Source organism: Nothoprocta perdicaria, unplaced genomic scaffold (genome assembly GCF_003342845.1).
Source record: "Nothoprocta perdicaria isolate Ctin4 unplaced genomic scaffold, notPer1 scaffold_11, whole genome shotgun sequence".
NCBI classification, from domain to species: Eukaryota; Metazoa; Chordata; class Aves; order Tinamiformes; family Tinamidae; genus Nothoprocta; species Nothoprocta perdicaria.
The window spans coordinates 2,825,163-2,840,731 of NW_020454205.1; the positions used below are offsets into that span (position 1 = coordinate 2,825,163).

Here is a 15,569-nt window from a genome sequence, read left to right on the forward strand (position 1 = left end):
CAGCAGCAGCTTGCTTAGCTTTCACAAGGAAACCAGCATCTTCCAAAGCTTTTGTCCTGCTCGTGGTGCAGTTCCCAGCAGAAATCACATTAAAAAGGACACAAGTGATGTTTTTGTAGTATTTATTGAGAGTTGCCTTTATACACGAGGGACTGGTGCTCTGGTGCTGTCACTAATGGCCCGAAGAAACCCTGCTCAAGTGTCAACGAGCGATTCAACTCCCTGAACGTAAATTATAACATCATTACCCACCAACAATAAATTAAGACTATTGCCCAACAGTTGCAGATAATTTTTAAAAAATCCTTGTCGAAAGTAACTAAACCAGAACAAACAAAGAGCAACAAAACACAAATAACGATGGTGCCAATAAATTAACAGGGAGATGAGCGCACACACACACACACACACACACACACACACACACACACACACACACACATAGTGGTTTTTGGAAACACGTGGGGCACTGCCACTGGTGCCAAAACCCGTGTGCGAGTGCCCGCGGTGACCGGGTGCCCGGGGTGGGACGGAGAGCTCGGAGCGACCCCGGGAGCAGCAGTGCAGCCGCCCTGGGGTCAGCGCCAGCTTCCCGCCAGCCCCCAAACTGCTGGAATTGGTTGAACTCAAGGCAGTTTTGAGGCTGGCTTTAGAGGTTAGGTGTAAAACCTTTAAAAGGTCCCTTTTTTTCGCTCATCAATGTGTTTAGGTCAAGCCCAGGAGGGATTATAGGGCTAACCTGCTATAACAGGTGTCGGTGCCATTAAAAATCAGTTTAAAACACATACCTTTTTAAAGCAAGATCAACTCTGTAGCAGACAAGTGCATAAGCAAAACTGAAATAAATCCTTTTTTTCCCCACTAAAACAGCAGTGTGTATTCAAGGATCTACATTAGTTTAAAGCCCCGATTAGGCAGGGGTATATAAATAAGTGAGCTTGGGAAAAGCCTTTTCCACCAGGGCAGGAGCACCATGAGCAGAGCCCATTCCCAAGCCCGACCTCACCAGTGTCACAGCGCACAGCTCTTCAAGGTCCCATGTAAGCACAGCCTCATTTCCCGCCGGAGATTCCCCACAATCTCAGTTATTCCCCACAATATCAGGAACAGAAATCAGCGCCTTCTCCACGTGAACTTTCCSTGTATTTCCCTCTCAAAACGTGTAAGTAGTTTTTATGGTGATCGCACCCAGCGAGGCAGGAGCTGGGGTTCTCAGCTCGATGGCCAACACGGTGGCAGAGCATTCCTGACAAGAGCGGTGCTTTGGGGAAATCTAAGGCACCAAGTTAAGCAAAAGTGGGGGGTTTCCCTGCAGCTTGGTGTCTTCGAGCTGATATCTGTACCATGCAGGGCTGGCAAAGCAGCACGTGCAGCCACGGGGCGGCTTCGCTTCAGGTCTACAGGTTCACAAGGAGCAGGTTGAGTCAGGAAATCCCATGTAGGGAGAGCCATGCTAACGTACAGCACTGTAAGGCACTGCTACGGGGACGGGGAACCCTGCAAGGCAAATTATGAATGAGAAAATCATCAGACTCGACTGGCTCAGCGTCAACGCAACGAGCTACAAAGCCTGAAGGACTCATCCCTGTCAGCAAAGGAGAGACGGCGAGAAGGGAGGGACTGGCTTGCAGCAGGACACCCGAGATCAGATTAAAACAATTATTTGATTAAATTCCTTTTATACAGACCAACAGGTGGCTGCAATGCAGCCAGTGACTCAGTAAGCACAGAAATTCAGTGGCTTCTGTCACTACAGGGAGAAAACAAAGTAGAAGCCCCCAGCTTGCCCCTTTCACTGCACACTGGCACCCTATGCTGCTTTTTATTATTTTTTTTTAGTGTTGCAGGACATGATCATCAATCCATAAAATGCACACAGTATCCTGATATTAATTATCAAGAGACACCTTAACATGAGCGTTGCTAAAGGTGTCCTGATGATTCAACCCTGAGAGGGCCATTGGAGCCCGTGGAGTAGCACGAAGAACTCCACTTCCTCTCCAAAAAAAGATCCTACCCCCTTTTCTAGGAGTCCAGCACAACTACCTGCTTCAATCAGCCCAGCAACAAGTTCATGCTGGGAAGTGCCAGCCAGGACACTGTGTCACATCCCAAAAGGAGCATTTTCCATCCCCTATGGCAGACATAGGAAGGTGATAGAAATTTTTCTACATAGGAGCGCCAAATATTTCCGGGCAGAGAAGTAAATGGATCCAGAACGGCCATTTCCCTTCTCCTAATTTTAGTGCAGCAAGAACACTAAAAATTAACCTAGTAAGAAGAGTTTACCTGTAAAAACCCAAACATTGGTGCCTGAAGATTTGTTTTACACACAGATTCGGACCAGGCTGAATTTGGACATCAAAATTCAGCAAGATTTTGTGAATTTCTCTTGCTATGGTTTGACCACATTAAAAAAAGCTGCAGTTTACATCCCACAGATACMTCTTTCCCCTGTTAAAGAAAAGCTAGAGGATGTGGATAAAAGAGAGGGAAAAAATAAAGCTAAGACAGTCGTTTGTTTTGAAGGAGATGAGCAGCCCGTTTTCCACACGATCCATGAGGAAATGTTCCTGTTCCAACCTATTCCATGCGCGGGCAGGACGGGGCGAGAGGTCCCCACAGGTAACACCCACCCGCATGGGCGTAGRGGGGAAGGATCCACAGGGCTTGGAAAGACCCAGGGTGTTTTTGCAGCCAGGAGCTCCCCGCGAGGCGACGGGCCTGCGAGGAGCGTTGGGGATGACGGCTGAGAGCAGCCCGCTTCCCGAGAAAACCAGGGAGAAGGACTTCTGGAACAGAAAGGCACTGGTTGTCTAAAGTCTACAGCTATAAACATGCCTCGATATGTTTGGTACTTGCACTCGTTTGGAAAAGCTCGGATTCAGCTACTTACTGGAGGCTGAGGAGGTAAGTGTATATCCCCCAGCACAAGGCAAGCCTTTGTGCAGCTTTCTTGACCCCTCACGTCAACGTGATGGACCCTGCTCTTTTATTCAAAATAGTCCAGGCCTTAGGGAGCTGCTTCAGTGATCGAGCCTGCTTTTCTGCCTTGAATGCATCTGCCCACAGATTATATAGGAAGCAAAGATCAATATTCTGCATTTTAGCAACCCTAGGTGAAAAGGGAGAAGAAATACACATGCACATGACTGTGGAGTTTTTTCCTGAAGCCGTATTTGCTTTCTATAGACACACACATATATATGTACATACATATGAATGCATTTGTATGTATGCAATACACATTTCCGCAGGGTAGGGAAAAGAGCTAAGAATGTCCATTCAAGTGAGGAGGATCCCCAAGTACCCAAAGGAGGTGACACCACATGAATTAAACACCCTGTCAGTGGTGAGGCACATATATTTCCCTAATCAAACCTATCACATACTCCTCTTCCTCAATATATGCAATATTCCGTGTTTAATACTCCTCCGTGTGCCAGGTAGGTAAGGCAGAACGATACCTTGAAGAACTTCCTCTCTCCACCATGCAAGTCACCATAGAAGGTATAAAATCCTTGGAGCTTCCAGAGAGCACGGACACAAACTGCACACGAACACAGCAAGGGAAATAAATACGTTCCACAGCTTTGGAGATATTCTCTAGCTAAGGAAGGACAAGACACRTTTTTGTCTAGCAGTCTAGGAGGCTGAGGTTAGAAGCAGATCAAGTAAACTTCATGTGAGAAAAAACAAAACCCAAGTGAACACTTACGGCGTCCTCAGATACGAGACCAGCAGGAAGTCAGAAACATCATTGGGTTACTGGAGTCGAGGATGTGGCCTCAGCCAGATCAAGAATAACTATCATAAAACTGAATGGACTTCAGTGATGGATCGTTACCATAAACCCAGCCTGAGCCAAAACCACACTAAGGTCCCTGCTTATCTGCTTAGGTAATATTCCAAGGAGCTGGTTATAAATACATAAACATAGCTAAGGGAATTCTTCTGCATCTTATGCTTGCAAACATCTTAAGTAGGGTTTTTGATGGGAGATATCTCTCTTTCCTCAGAGAGGAGTGACAAATAAATGCAYTGATCCTTGAAAAATAGTTCTCCAGTTGGAAACATGAGGAAATGCAACTCCGTATCCATGTCAGAAGGAGCATGTGGGCTTAAAACCACTCCTGCCCCATTGGGTTCTGTAAAACACCTCACCAAAACCTCTGCCAAGGCTAAGAATAAATAATACAGATAAATAAGCAGATGAGCCATCAATTCTAAATGAGTAACATGAAAAATAATAATTAAGAACATGGGCACAGCAGGAAATATTCTCTGCCTTGAGGAAAAGTCTTCTCCAGACGTGGAAAAGAAAAGGTTGGGTGCTTAATTAGATAGAGCTAAAGCATTTCAAGTAAACCACATTTTGTATGAGCGCTACTGGCCGGACTTCAATGCAAAACGCAATTTGGCCACCATTATTTCCAAGCCAAAAGGGCTTCGTGGCCACTTCGGCAGCTGCTGTTCACAGATGGGGAAGGTGGTCAGGTAATATTCTGCAAAAGGGATTCTGCCTGGCCGAGCCGAGAGCTCGCTTGAGCTGCACCAGGGGAGGAGACTCTCTTGGGGCCGCCCCGGGGCAGTCAGGTGTTCTGGTAGGACAACTCAAACATGTTGTAGGACTCTTCAAAGTTTTCGTCCATATTCAGTCGCCTCCAGAAGGATTTCTGCTTCTTCTGCAGCTCCTTGCGGACGCAGCGGGGACATGGCAGAGCCTTCACTTTGCACTCCGCGTGGAAGACGGCCCCGCAGCTTTCACACCTGCAAACACAAATCAGCATCAAGGTGAATGGCAAAGCATGACCAGAGCATGCAGCGGACTTGGAAAGCAGTGTGGGCACCCTTCAGATGGGGGCAGCAGCTCCAAGGGTGCTGGGGTTTAGAAGAGGGAAAGCTGCATGAGACACAAGCTGGCCCACACCTCGGTAAAGCTGCTGCAAAGCCGCTCAGGGGCTACCAAAACCAGTTGGCTTCCATCCACTTGCACTTGCTGGGAAGCCCTCARAGCACTTCCACTGTATGGATAGAAATCACTGAAAGGATTAATACTYCTTAAAAGTAGCATTTAGGTCTTTAATGGATTTTTTTGTTTGTTTTTAGTGGTTTATGAAAGTTAATTTTGATGCTTTGGTTTCTAAGTAAAGAAATACTCACATTAAGATGTATTTTGGCATTTAGAACAACAAAGCAGTGACATTTTGCTCTTGACAATGCCAGCGCTTTGCTCAGCCCTTCTGGAAGCAGCAAAGCGCAGGCCGCTTCAGCAACGGGGAAAAAGTCACTCAGCAAACAAGGAATGAGTCACAGAAAATGAGCGGACTGTAATTCCTGCTCTGTGCCACGTGGAAGGACATCCAAGCCCATCCTAACTGCAGCTGCTGGCATTCAAAGCTGTGTATATATGACAACTGTGGACAAATCAAACACTCTACGAGGGGGCCTGGACGGCTCTGGGGCACTCGGAGTGGGTAACGTCTYGCGGGTCAATCCCCAGGTCTAGATGGTGCCTTTCAAGAGCAGGCTACGCTCTCATCTTGTCCACACAAGTAACTACCTGCAGCGATGAGTAAGCCCTGTCTGGCTGCAGCTTTGCGTCAAATGACAACGGCAAAAGGATGGCAGCGTCCGAGAAGCTAAGTCTTGGTTTACATTTGCATAAAGYGATAATGAAAGCAACAAAACACGAATCTTTAGAGCAATTTTGGGATATAAGTGAGGGCTTTGATCAGCTTTGTGAGTTCGCGGTCTCGTGAGTCTTGCAATGCTTTGCACTTTCAAATGACCAGGGGAAGAGTCTGAGCCTCCGTTATTCTGCCCTCACTTACTGACCTCTCTTTAAGCAGTAAGGCTCTTGCCTTCAAGACGGTGAGAAAAAACTAAAAACACAAAGGAACAAACTCTAAACTCTCAGAAACCAAAAGGCAAATAAAAGCTACCTTTAAAAGCAGTGATATTCCACCTGCGGGCTGGCAACACTGAGAGAAGTTCATAAACCAATACAGCTTTATTAGTTATATTGCCTACATTTGCCTTTATAACTTTTATAAAGCAATTCCTGATCTGGTTATATTTTATATGCTATATACGGCCCCAAAGTATTATATCTGTTCAATACCATGCTCTTTTTCACTAACACTTGACTCCTGTGCAATTACTTCTAGGCCTGATACGTCAAAACCAGTTTTTGAACCAAGAAACCAGCTCACGCAGACATTTATCACTTCTATGACCAGAATGAGAATGTGTGCTACAGTTGTGGCCCAGTAAAGGACATAAACACCCGTATGGGGACTGGTGTCCCCCTGATTTCCTCGGGATTAGCAGCCTGCCTAAACAAAGCACGTGCTCGGCGGGATGGGGAGCTCCACACGCGGACACCCTAATGGATGAGAGAGGGGCCGAGCGGACAGCCACGTCTTGGAAACTTCACATCACTCTGGGCTGACACTAATGGTGATTTTATCGAGCTAATTCACCTCGTTAGTCAGCAATTTGCACTGCCAGTGGCTGGAGGGCAGTGCTGGATGGGGAGCGTAACCTTGTGCTCTTGCACCACCGCTCCTCATGCCCATTCCCTAATTCCCCCAGCCCTTGTGGAGGGGGCAACACTTACCAGAAACGGCTGCTGAAATGGATGCCAGCAGGATGGGAGAGGAGCCGGCACACCTGCTGCCCCAGCCCATGGTCATCCACCGAGAAAGCAATAAAAGATCCACACGAAGCCCGGGCGCCCGGCGCTGCTYCTTGGCCACTGTCCCTGTCTGCTCCCCACCAAGGCGGCTCCGTGGTGCAGAGCCGGAGCTGCTCCTGGAGCAACCTGAGTTACCCCGGCCAAGCCACCCACATCTTCCTTTTCCACCACGCCAAATTTGAAGGCACAAATAGGGTGAAACAACCCTGGAGATGTCAGCGGGTTAACCCTCCCTCACCTTGCTGGRAGAAGATAAAACCAGTCTGAAACCAGGCTTCTGTGTGGAAGTTTCCCAGTTTTCTATCTGCAAACCATGGTGCTCCAAAACGTTTTTACTTCCCCACAGAAGAAATACATTTTGTGGTCTACAAAAGGCTTGTGTGATAGTTCACTGCACTTAGTCACCTCCCTCTTAACCCYGGTTATTGTCGCAGGTAATTCGTGGTTCAGGTGCTATCTCTGAATTTTCTTCCATTCTTTGGCTAGAGGCCAGAAGTCTTTACATCCTTTGTGGCACTTCAATGCGCGGCTGATAATAAGCTGATGAGCCTGTAGTTATTCGGGCCTTTCATGTTTTCTTCCGTAATGAATGATATTGTGATCCTGCACATTAATAGCAGCTCGCTAYTTGCCAAGCATTATTTGTACAATTGGTGAGCACGGCACGTGGCTTCCAGAACGACTTCCAGCCTTCGACGAAGGCATCTTAAAGAGCTTCCTTTCTATTTTGGTATTTTCTCCATTTCCTCCCTCTTTCCTGCCCAGCTTAATTTCTGCTGAGAGAATAGGAGGTGTTTTATGTTTTAATGCTAGAGGGTTTTTTATGTTTTTGAATGCTGGAGTGAAAGAAATGCAACGAATTATTCAGTCCTCTAAATAATTCCCATTGCACTGAAAGAAAGAGTAACCCTTCCAAAGTGAGACAGGCCAGATAGGCTTAATAGAGCTATCATTATTATTACTTACAAAAGAAAACCTTCTACATTAAAAGCACAAAATCATTCCTTCTGTGCTGAGGAATGGCCAATATTAATATGTCCCATTGAGTATGGGCTTTTTATACATACCCATATCAATATTGGGCAAATTGCAAATTCTGACAATTTGTTTTCATGTATTTCACAGGCTYGTGGCTCAAATAATTCTAGATTATTTGGCTATACCCCTGGCTATACTGGTATTTCTGCCTTGCATCAGGCCGCCGTTGAGGTGCTGAACTGGGGCTGCCACGCGAAAAGGCAGACTGCCTCAAAGGTACACACAAAATAAACACACAAAATAAACCCTGAACACTCCAAATAAACCAGGAATGAGGGACAGGTCCCCAGCGAGCCCTTCGGTGTCGCTCCAGGTGCCCTCCAGGACCTGGGGACTTGAGCAAAACACAAGGAGAAGAAATAAAGGAAGGCCTGGCTCGTGTTCCCTGACTGCACAAACAGCCCCAAAGACGATCGATGCCCATCACGCACGTGCGGGGATATTGTTAGAGTTGCCAGGAACGAGTCCAGGGAATCTGCCTTGGGAGGAGAAAAGGGTCTCCGGGGTAGGAAGTGAATGGAAGAAAGTGGGCACTAACATAGCACCCATTGGCAGCCTGTCCCCTCCCCTCCCACAGCACTAACACCCACTCCAGCACCCACCAAACCACTGGGTAAGGTGGGAAACCACACGCCGAGTGTAGGTCCTCCAGYGACCATCCCTAAAGCAGCCAGCTGCAGCCTTGCAAAGCCTTGGCACATGCAGGAAGTTAAGCCGGCCTCAGAGCCCTCAGGACGGCTTCTCACTTTGGGTAGAGTTAAGCACGTTCGCAGGGCTTATCAGRATGGTGGCCAAAGGCATCCAAGCTGGTTGATAAAGTCGAGCCTGGTCTGTGGCACGTCTATTTTAAACCTGGCTCTTCTGYTTTGTATCTTTGTCTACGTGATCTGCAGAGCAAATTAACTTTGCAAAGTGAACACAGTTTGGCCTTGATAAATGGGTATGAGCACAAAAGAACCACTCTGCACGGTTCATACACATCCACAAGCACCACAGAAAGGCAAGGAATTGACTGAGCAGTTCTTGGCCGAGGGAGCAGCTTTGCCAGCCCAACACAGCCCTTCACTCATGAGAGCAGTGGCTCGTGTGCCGACACACGGGTAAGACCTAAACTTTCTTAACTAGGCAGCATATACTAATTTCAACCAAAATTGTAATTACCTAATTGCTCTGAATAAATCTATACTCATTCCAGTGGCTTTTTTCTCACTATTCCTAAAGATTTAAAACTTGCTAAAGGTGTTTTAGGTTATAAAACAAATAAGGTCGTGTATTATGGACTCAGTGCATGGGCATTTTTTCTTTTCTGCTTTTGTTTTGTATTTTAGGAGAGAGAAACAAACTTTTTACCATGACAATGGTGACGACTCAAGGGCCAGTTGGGAGCCAACATGCAAGTATAGCTCTAACCAGCCAGTTTATAATCAGGGATATTTAAACTTATTTCTCAATGCTTTTGTAAATGAAGTTAGTGACGTGATAACATAATTTTATGCATTTAGTGGCTAAATTTAAAACCAGGGCAGATTTTCACCCAAGAAATTAAAGAGCAGGCAGATGCTAAGGTGGCTTAAGTTGCCGAAGCTCCGGCCAAAGCAGAGCTGTGACAGTTTACAGCACTTGCCCATTTGCTCCTTGAAATGTGTAATTAACTCAGGAGCCTTTAAAAGTCAATATCATGATTTCAAGCCCTTCAGAAAGAGGCAGATATTGAGAAAGTGTTGAACTTCTACATAAATGAGGGAAAAAAGGGCAGGAGGACGGAGGAATCAAATSCTGGAAGAGGTGCCCAAAAGGACGGGCTAATTTTTCAGATTTTCTTTATGGAATGGAAATCTTCATGGAGCTTCGTGCCTAATGGCCACCTCCCATGGAAAGCCACAGAAAGGGGACACCAGCAGAAGCCTTTGGGACCTCGGAGTCCACCGGCACACCGGGGCGCGGGCCGGGGGGACGCTGCCCRCTAATTACGGGACTGTTAAGGCTGTGTTTGTTTTGGAAGCGTTTGCCAACAGAGGAATGTGTCACGCTGATTAGGGAGAGGAGGGGATGCAGTGCGTGTGTACTCAGCACTGAGGAGTGCACAGCCCAGGTACTCGCTCTGTTTGCTCGAGCACTGACAGAAACGACTCCTGAGCAAACAACCCGACCCAAGAGAAACTCTGTCCCTCAGGAGAGGCCCCTTCTCTCCCAGATATATCTAAGCAAGAGCCCGTCCCTTGATACATTTCAGCTGCAGACTGCTCCAGGAACTGATGAGAATATTCTGGAGGGCAACAGTCTCTCTGCCCCGGGTCTTCCCTTAGAGCCCACAAGGCTGTCAGGCAGCTGGGACCTTCCCTGGCATCACGGGGCCGCTCTGACAGCTGCCACTCTTCTCCAAAGAGCACGAGAGGTCAGGGAGGCAGCCAGAAACACAAACGCCCCCTCGACACGCGCAGCAAAACACACAAACACCCTTCACTTCTCAGATGTTCAACAGAGAGGCGAGGTTGGAAAAGCTGCCGCCCCTTTGGAGCATCTATCCTGGAAGGCTCCTTTGGTGATAGATGCTCCAAGTAGGTGAGGAATATCTGAAAGCAAGAGGGAAAACCAGGTGTCCAGCGTGGAGCTGCTGTTGTGTCATTGCAGCAGCTACTGCTGGGCTACTTCAAAGCCAAGGTGGCCTTGTGCACAAAATGTTTGAGTACATGGATGTGGCAGTTCTAGCAAAAAGAGGACACAAAAAGAGACCTGTAGTCAGTTCTCACTAYGCAGGATGGACTGAGAACAGTGCAAGTGAATCACAAATCTGAGTTAAGTGCCTACTCAGTCATATGTTCTACACTTAGCTAACAAGCAAAGCCAAGTAAACACCATCAGAAATTTGGGGTATAACTGCAAGTCTTCACATTAATGTTGTGTTGTCTACAGTTTCAGTTTAGTTTATTACGCACATCCACCTATTTCTAACGAGTCTCTTTCTTCACCTTATGAGTCTCTCTGTGGTGGTAAGGAACCTACCTCAGACACCTCTGTCACCTGCATAACATGGAACCCGTCACCAAAACCTTCTTTCTACCAGGCCTTCTCCCGACCGCTCCACAGCTGGTGGAGTTGCACAGTCAAACATTTCCCTGGCAGCCCGAAGGTGGAGAAGAGCAAAAACACRGGACTGAAATAATCCTGTTAGCTTCACAAAGGTGCCTGGGCTCACAGGAGCAGTAATGAGATGAGAAAACTAACAGGGAAAGGAAATGGAAAAAGGTGAGGATAAAGGAAGGCTTAGTGATAAGGGGTACAAAAGGAGCAAACGGAAAGACCTCTAGGGATAAAATAAAATAAAATAAAATAAAATAAAATAAAATAAAATAAAATAAAATAAAATAAAATAAAATAAAATAAAATAAAATTCTGGAGAACTTTTCATGCTGATTAAAAACCATTAGCAAAAAGTGCTCTTTTTGGCATGGTATCAACCATGATTCCACCTTTGTGAAACTTCAACAAAAGTAATGTATGGCTTCTAATTCATGTAAAAACAGAGATAGCAGTTTCTTTGGCTTTTACTGCATGCTGACAAAYGTTACTTGGGTCCAGAAGTTTTTAAACTCCATAATTACAAGGTATGTTCTATCTCAAACGAAGGACAAGGGAGTAACGTACACCCAGAGATGCTTTTGCTACCAAAGACCTCCCAGGCACATCAAATACACAGATGCTTCAGGTGAGCTTGCTTCCTAAATACTTTTATACGTTTTCATCAAGGTTTTTTTAATTGATTTATACAGTCTCCAYAGCCATCATGCTGTATTTCATCTTAGTCTCTCCCTTTTTAAYTAAACCTACCTCCTTGTGTACTCCAAATGCATTTTTTTTTGTCTTGAAGACCATTTACTGCGCTGAACTACACACCTTGTTTAACTTCTGTCCACTGCTTTGTCTCTCTGCATTTTTTGGAATGTGAATCTGGGGAAAGAATGTGCAAATAGTCTTTGAAAGTTACACTGTGCTGAAATCCCCAAACAGGAGGCCTTCGTTAGCCCCAGTTTAACATCTTTGTATGTGCAAGGGAATCAGTTTCTAAATGAAGCATTTTGAACAGCTTACTCTTGAGTGTTTCCAAAGGTGTCTCTCTAATCTGGCTTTCTGTTCTTTTTTCTCCTTCAACACAACTGTTTGGAGAACAAATGAAAAGGACTGTATGTGAAAAAGCAAGAAGGGCACTTGTGCTGTGCTGCCATGTATACTGTCTTCCTGTTGCAGGGAAAATAAAGAACAAAAAAAACCAATCTTTATTCAAAATCAAAGACATTTAGTAGCACAGTTGTGCTGCCAAATCTGCTCTGGTTCCCTGCATTTTGCGAGGTTTTCCATGCAACTGCAACCAGATATAGTCTCCTTTACTTCTCATTCCTGTTCTGTCATCAAGTACTGCACAGAAACCTAAATAAATTTTTTTTTTTTGTTTTATTTAGAGCATAGGAACCTCCATATACCTACATTTACACACCCACCTGAAAATAGCAGTATAATAATAATAATAATAATAATAATAATAATAATAATGTCTCATGGTGGCCTTCCTAGGCAAGTAATCTAGAACAGCTATCCAGAAATGTGAAGCTGTGGGATCCGGTCCCTAGTTATTTCAAAAGACTTCACTAGGGCTGGAATGTGCAAGGATCCTATGTGTGCATCAGAGGTAGGAGTGACATAGAGTACCTGCTGGTGGAAATGTCCTCAAAGGGGTAAAGGATTTCTCCATTGTTGCAGATCTCGCAGATGAAACCCTTCTGGCTACAGAGGCTGCAGCTGTACACGTGCGAGGTGGCAAACTTGATCACCTTCCCCAAGAAAGGGGCCAGCTTTCCTTCAATAACCTGAAATGAGAGAACAATGGCATTGAATGCACCCATAAAGTGACCAGAATTCCTTGAAAGACTTTTTTTTATCATATTTATAAATGTAGAGATTGCAGGAAAGTAATTTCCCAACAGTTACAGAGGTGTGAAATTACATAAAATTATAGTAGCCAATAAGCTGACAATAACCAAATGCAGAGAAAACATATTACTATCTGTGTCCACATGGCAATGACACACATGAATAGTGACCACTGTAAGCACACCACCACATTCACAGACTGAGTCTCAGAGGAGTAAATATGAAAAAAAAAAGTTTAAGGCTTCCATAACACCACCTAACCAACAGCTACAGAGCCCACCTTAAATTTCTGAGTTTCATTTATAGTTAACTTTTATGTTAACTTGACGCTAACTGTTTATTGCTAGCTTTTAATCATAGTTTTGCCTCTGTTTCCTCATAAGCACAGTTTTACCCGCACTCTATTTCTCATGAGCAGACTCCCGGCTTTCCTATTCTAGTAGTTTTTATTATTTTTTCCATTGCTAAGCATGAAAGCACATTACTTAGTCACTCCTGCAACGAGCTGAATTCCCCCCTAGCCTTTTCCTGCAGCATCCAGCTCCCAAATCAAGAAGTCCCTCACGCGCCACTGCCAAGCAATCCCGTTAGACCATTAGAAGTGATTAGCACTGCCCGTGTTGGCGTGAAAAACCCTACCATGTAGCCCAGATTAATCTGCCAGCCACAACACTCATCTGAATTTGTGACTCAGCCACAATGTCTCAATCAGGGGTGCTATTCAGGCAAAATACTTGCCATTCAGCCTAAACTTGCAGAGCCTTCAAGGAATGCTGCTGGCGTAGGGAATAATGAAGTTGGAATAAGGCCCTAAGTGTATATTCTCCTCTGCCAGGCTTCCCGTGGTCTGAATGGCAGCCTGCCTGACTAGGGACACAAACGTGGCACCCAATTCCAGAGCGACCTCCTGTAAGCAGCAGAAGGGAGGCAATAATTGCTGTTTGGAGGCTGTGCCCTGAAACCTAAGAGAGGGGAGAGCTGCACTCAGACRTGTGCCAGACCCAGCCCTGCCCCTCGCCCTCGTCGCTTGTAACGGGGGCTGGTACAAAATGGTCCAGGGCAGGCAGGGGTTGAGGCAGAGCAGGGCAGGAGACGCTGCAGAGCCCCTAGGACGGTGGCAAGGGAGCAGCTTTGCCCTGCGGGGGAACTGCTTCCCCGCTAGCTGAGCTGGAGCAAGTGTGGGAGCCGCGTGGGGCAGCGCGGGAGCCGCGTGGGGCAGCGCAGGAGCCCCGTGGGGCAGCGTGGGAGCCCCGTGGGCAGCGCGGGCCGGACACAGCTCTCGCAGCTCCAGGGCATCCGCAACAGCGGGAAGCGGCGGCGGCTGCACAGAGGGACCGTCCACTCCTGCCAGAGGAAAAACGACCCTCCTATTGCATCCTGGAATAGGAAGAGCCCCTGCAACCTGAACGTAAACAACGGGGAGGGATCGCTGCAAAAACAACGGCGCAGTTCAAGGTAGCTGCCACCGGCCTCCTGACAGATGTGAGTCTAGCTCCCCCTGAGCAGCTTTTGTTTTTCAGTCCAAAGGAAGARATTTCTGGCTTCCAGACTCCCGAGTGCCAGCGGGTCACAAAGCCAGGCCAGGCGGGAGGCGGCAAAGCCGAGCAGGGAGCAGGAGGAGGGAGATGGCGAGGCCGCGAGGCACGGCCCGGCCACGGCCGTGCCCAGCAAGGAGGCCCTGCACGCTAGCAGCAGCACACACTTGCAAAGCTAATAAATCAGCCACAACACAYGCATATTTTCAAGGCATTTTCATGCTCTCCCAATCCGCTCTGGCACGCTGCTCAGCTCACAACACCGCACCGAAAACAGAGTGCCAACAAACTCCAAATTGGGACTAATGCCAGCAAGGCTTCAGAGTTACTTTTCTGAACTAAAATTACACTTCATATAATGTAGTATATAAAATTAACACTTTCTATTACCATCCTTAGCACCAGAGGTGGGTTTAAATCTGTAGGAGGCACAGAGGTTTTCCCCATCCCAAAGAGCTCACACCCCAAGCACGTTAGGCCAAGACTAGGCAGCTCCCTGCAAGGAGTTGTGTTATTCACCACTATTTATTTATTTGCTTGCAGGGCTCGTCATAGCCCTGTAGTGGGTTGACTTGCACCTCTGGCCACTGCAGACGTACACGGAAGATGATATCTTCAAAGAGCCATGCATGCCAATTTTGCAATGGGAATTACAGGCCATTTTACTGTATTACAGGAGGAAGACAAAATGCAACATCAAACTGATGTTATCACTATTTTTAGCATCTGCAAATTTGGTGTCATTTTGCTTCATCACAGACCTCAAGGCTGCGCAGAGGATATGACTCTCCCCTGCAGCCTTCTCTCATTCGTGTTTATACCTCATAAAACTCTCATCTCCATTTACCCTGGCAAGCAAAGAAGAGGATTTCTAAATGCTGGCCCCAGAGAAGAGTTTCATGGCAAAACTTCCATACGAGTGCTTTATGGCTTTGGGAAAGGGAGTCATAAAAAGTGTCAAATCTGCTCCGATGCCTCCCTTGTGACAGACAGAGGCCGGGGTGGTCGGTTCAGCCATCCCAGATCCACCATGGCACAGAGCCAGGAGCTCCCCCGAGGTGATGCTGGAATCAGAGCAAGGCTGGGGCTGGTGCCTCTTGTTGTGGTCATGCCCAGTCCTTCCAGCTGTCGGGAAGCGGAGGCTGAACRCATGTGGGGGCCTTTCCAGACTAAACCCTGCACGCTCACCTCCAAACGGCGAGGGGCAAATCAGCAGGCTTGCTGCAGCCCGTGCTGACATCTCCCAGGCTTGCTGAGCAACCTCTTTGCTGGCTGGCAGCACATGCATCTCCCTGCAAGGCTTCCAGAGTCTCGCTTCTCATCAGAAAACCTACTAGAGAGGGGCACCCGCCCAGCAAGCAGAGCAGAAG

General features: G+C 46.8%; 1 protein-coding gene across 1 annotated transcript in view; it reads right to left on the reverse strand.

The window, feature by feature from the left end:
• Positions 1–3,421: 3,421 nt before the first annotated feature.
• Positions 3,422–15,569, reverse strand: part of PLEKHM3 (pleckstrin homology domain containing M3) — a 48,598-nt gene continuing 36,450 nt past the window's right edge. Inside the window, exons 6-7 of the mRNA XM_026049101.1 lie at positions 12,443–12,600; positions 3,422–4,770 (exon numbers count right to left, since the gene is read on the reverse strand). Coding sequence (XP_025904886.1) covers positions 4,593–4,770; positions 12,443–12,600 — 336 coding nt within the window. The 3' untranslated portion in view covers positions 3,422–4,592. The remainder of the gene's footprint in view (positions 4,771–12,442; positions 12,601–15,569) is intronic.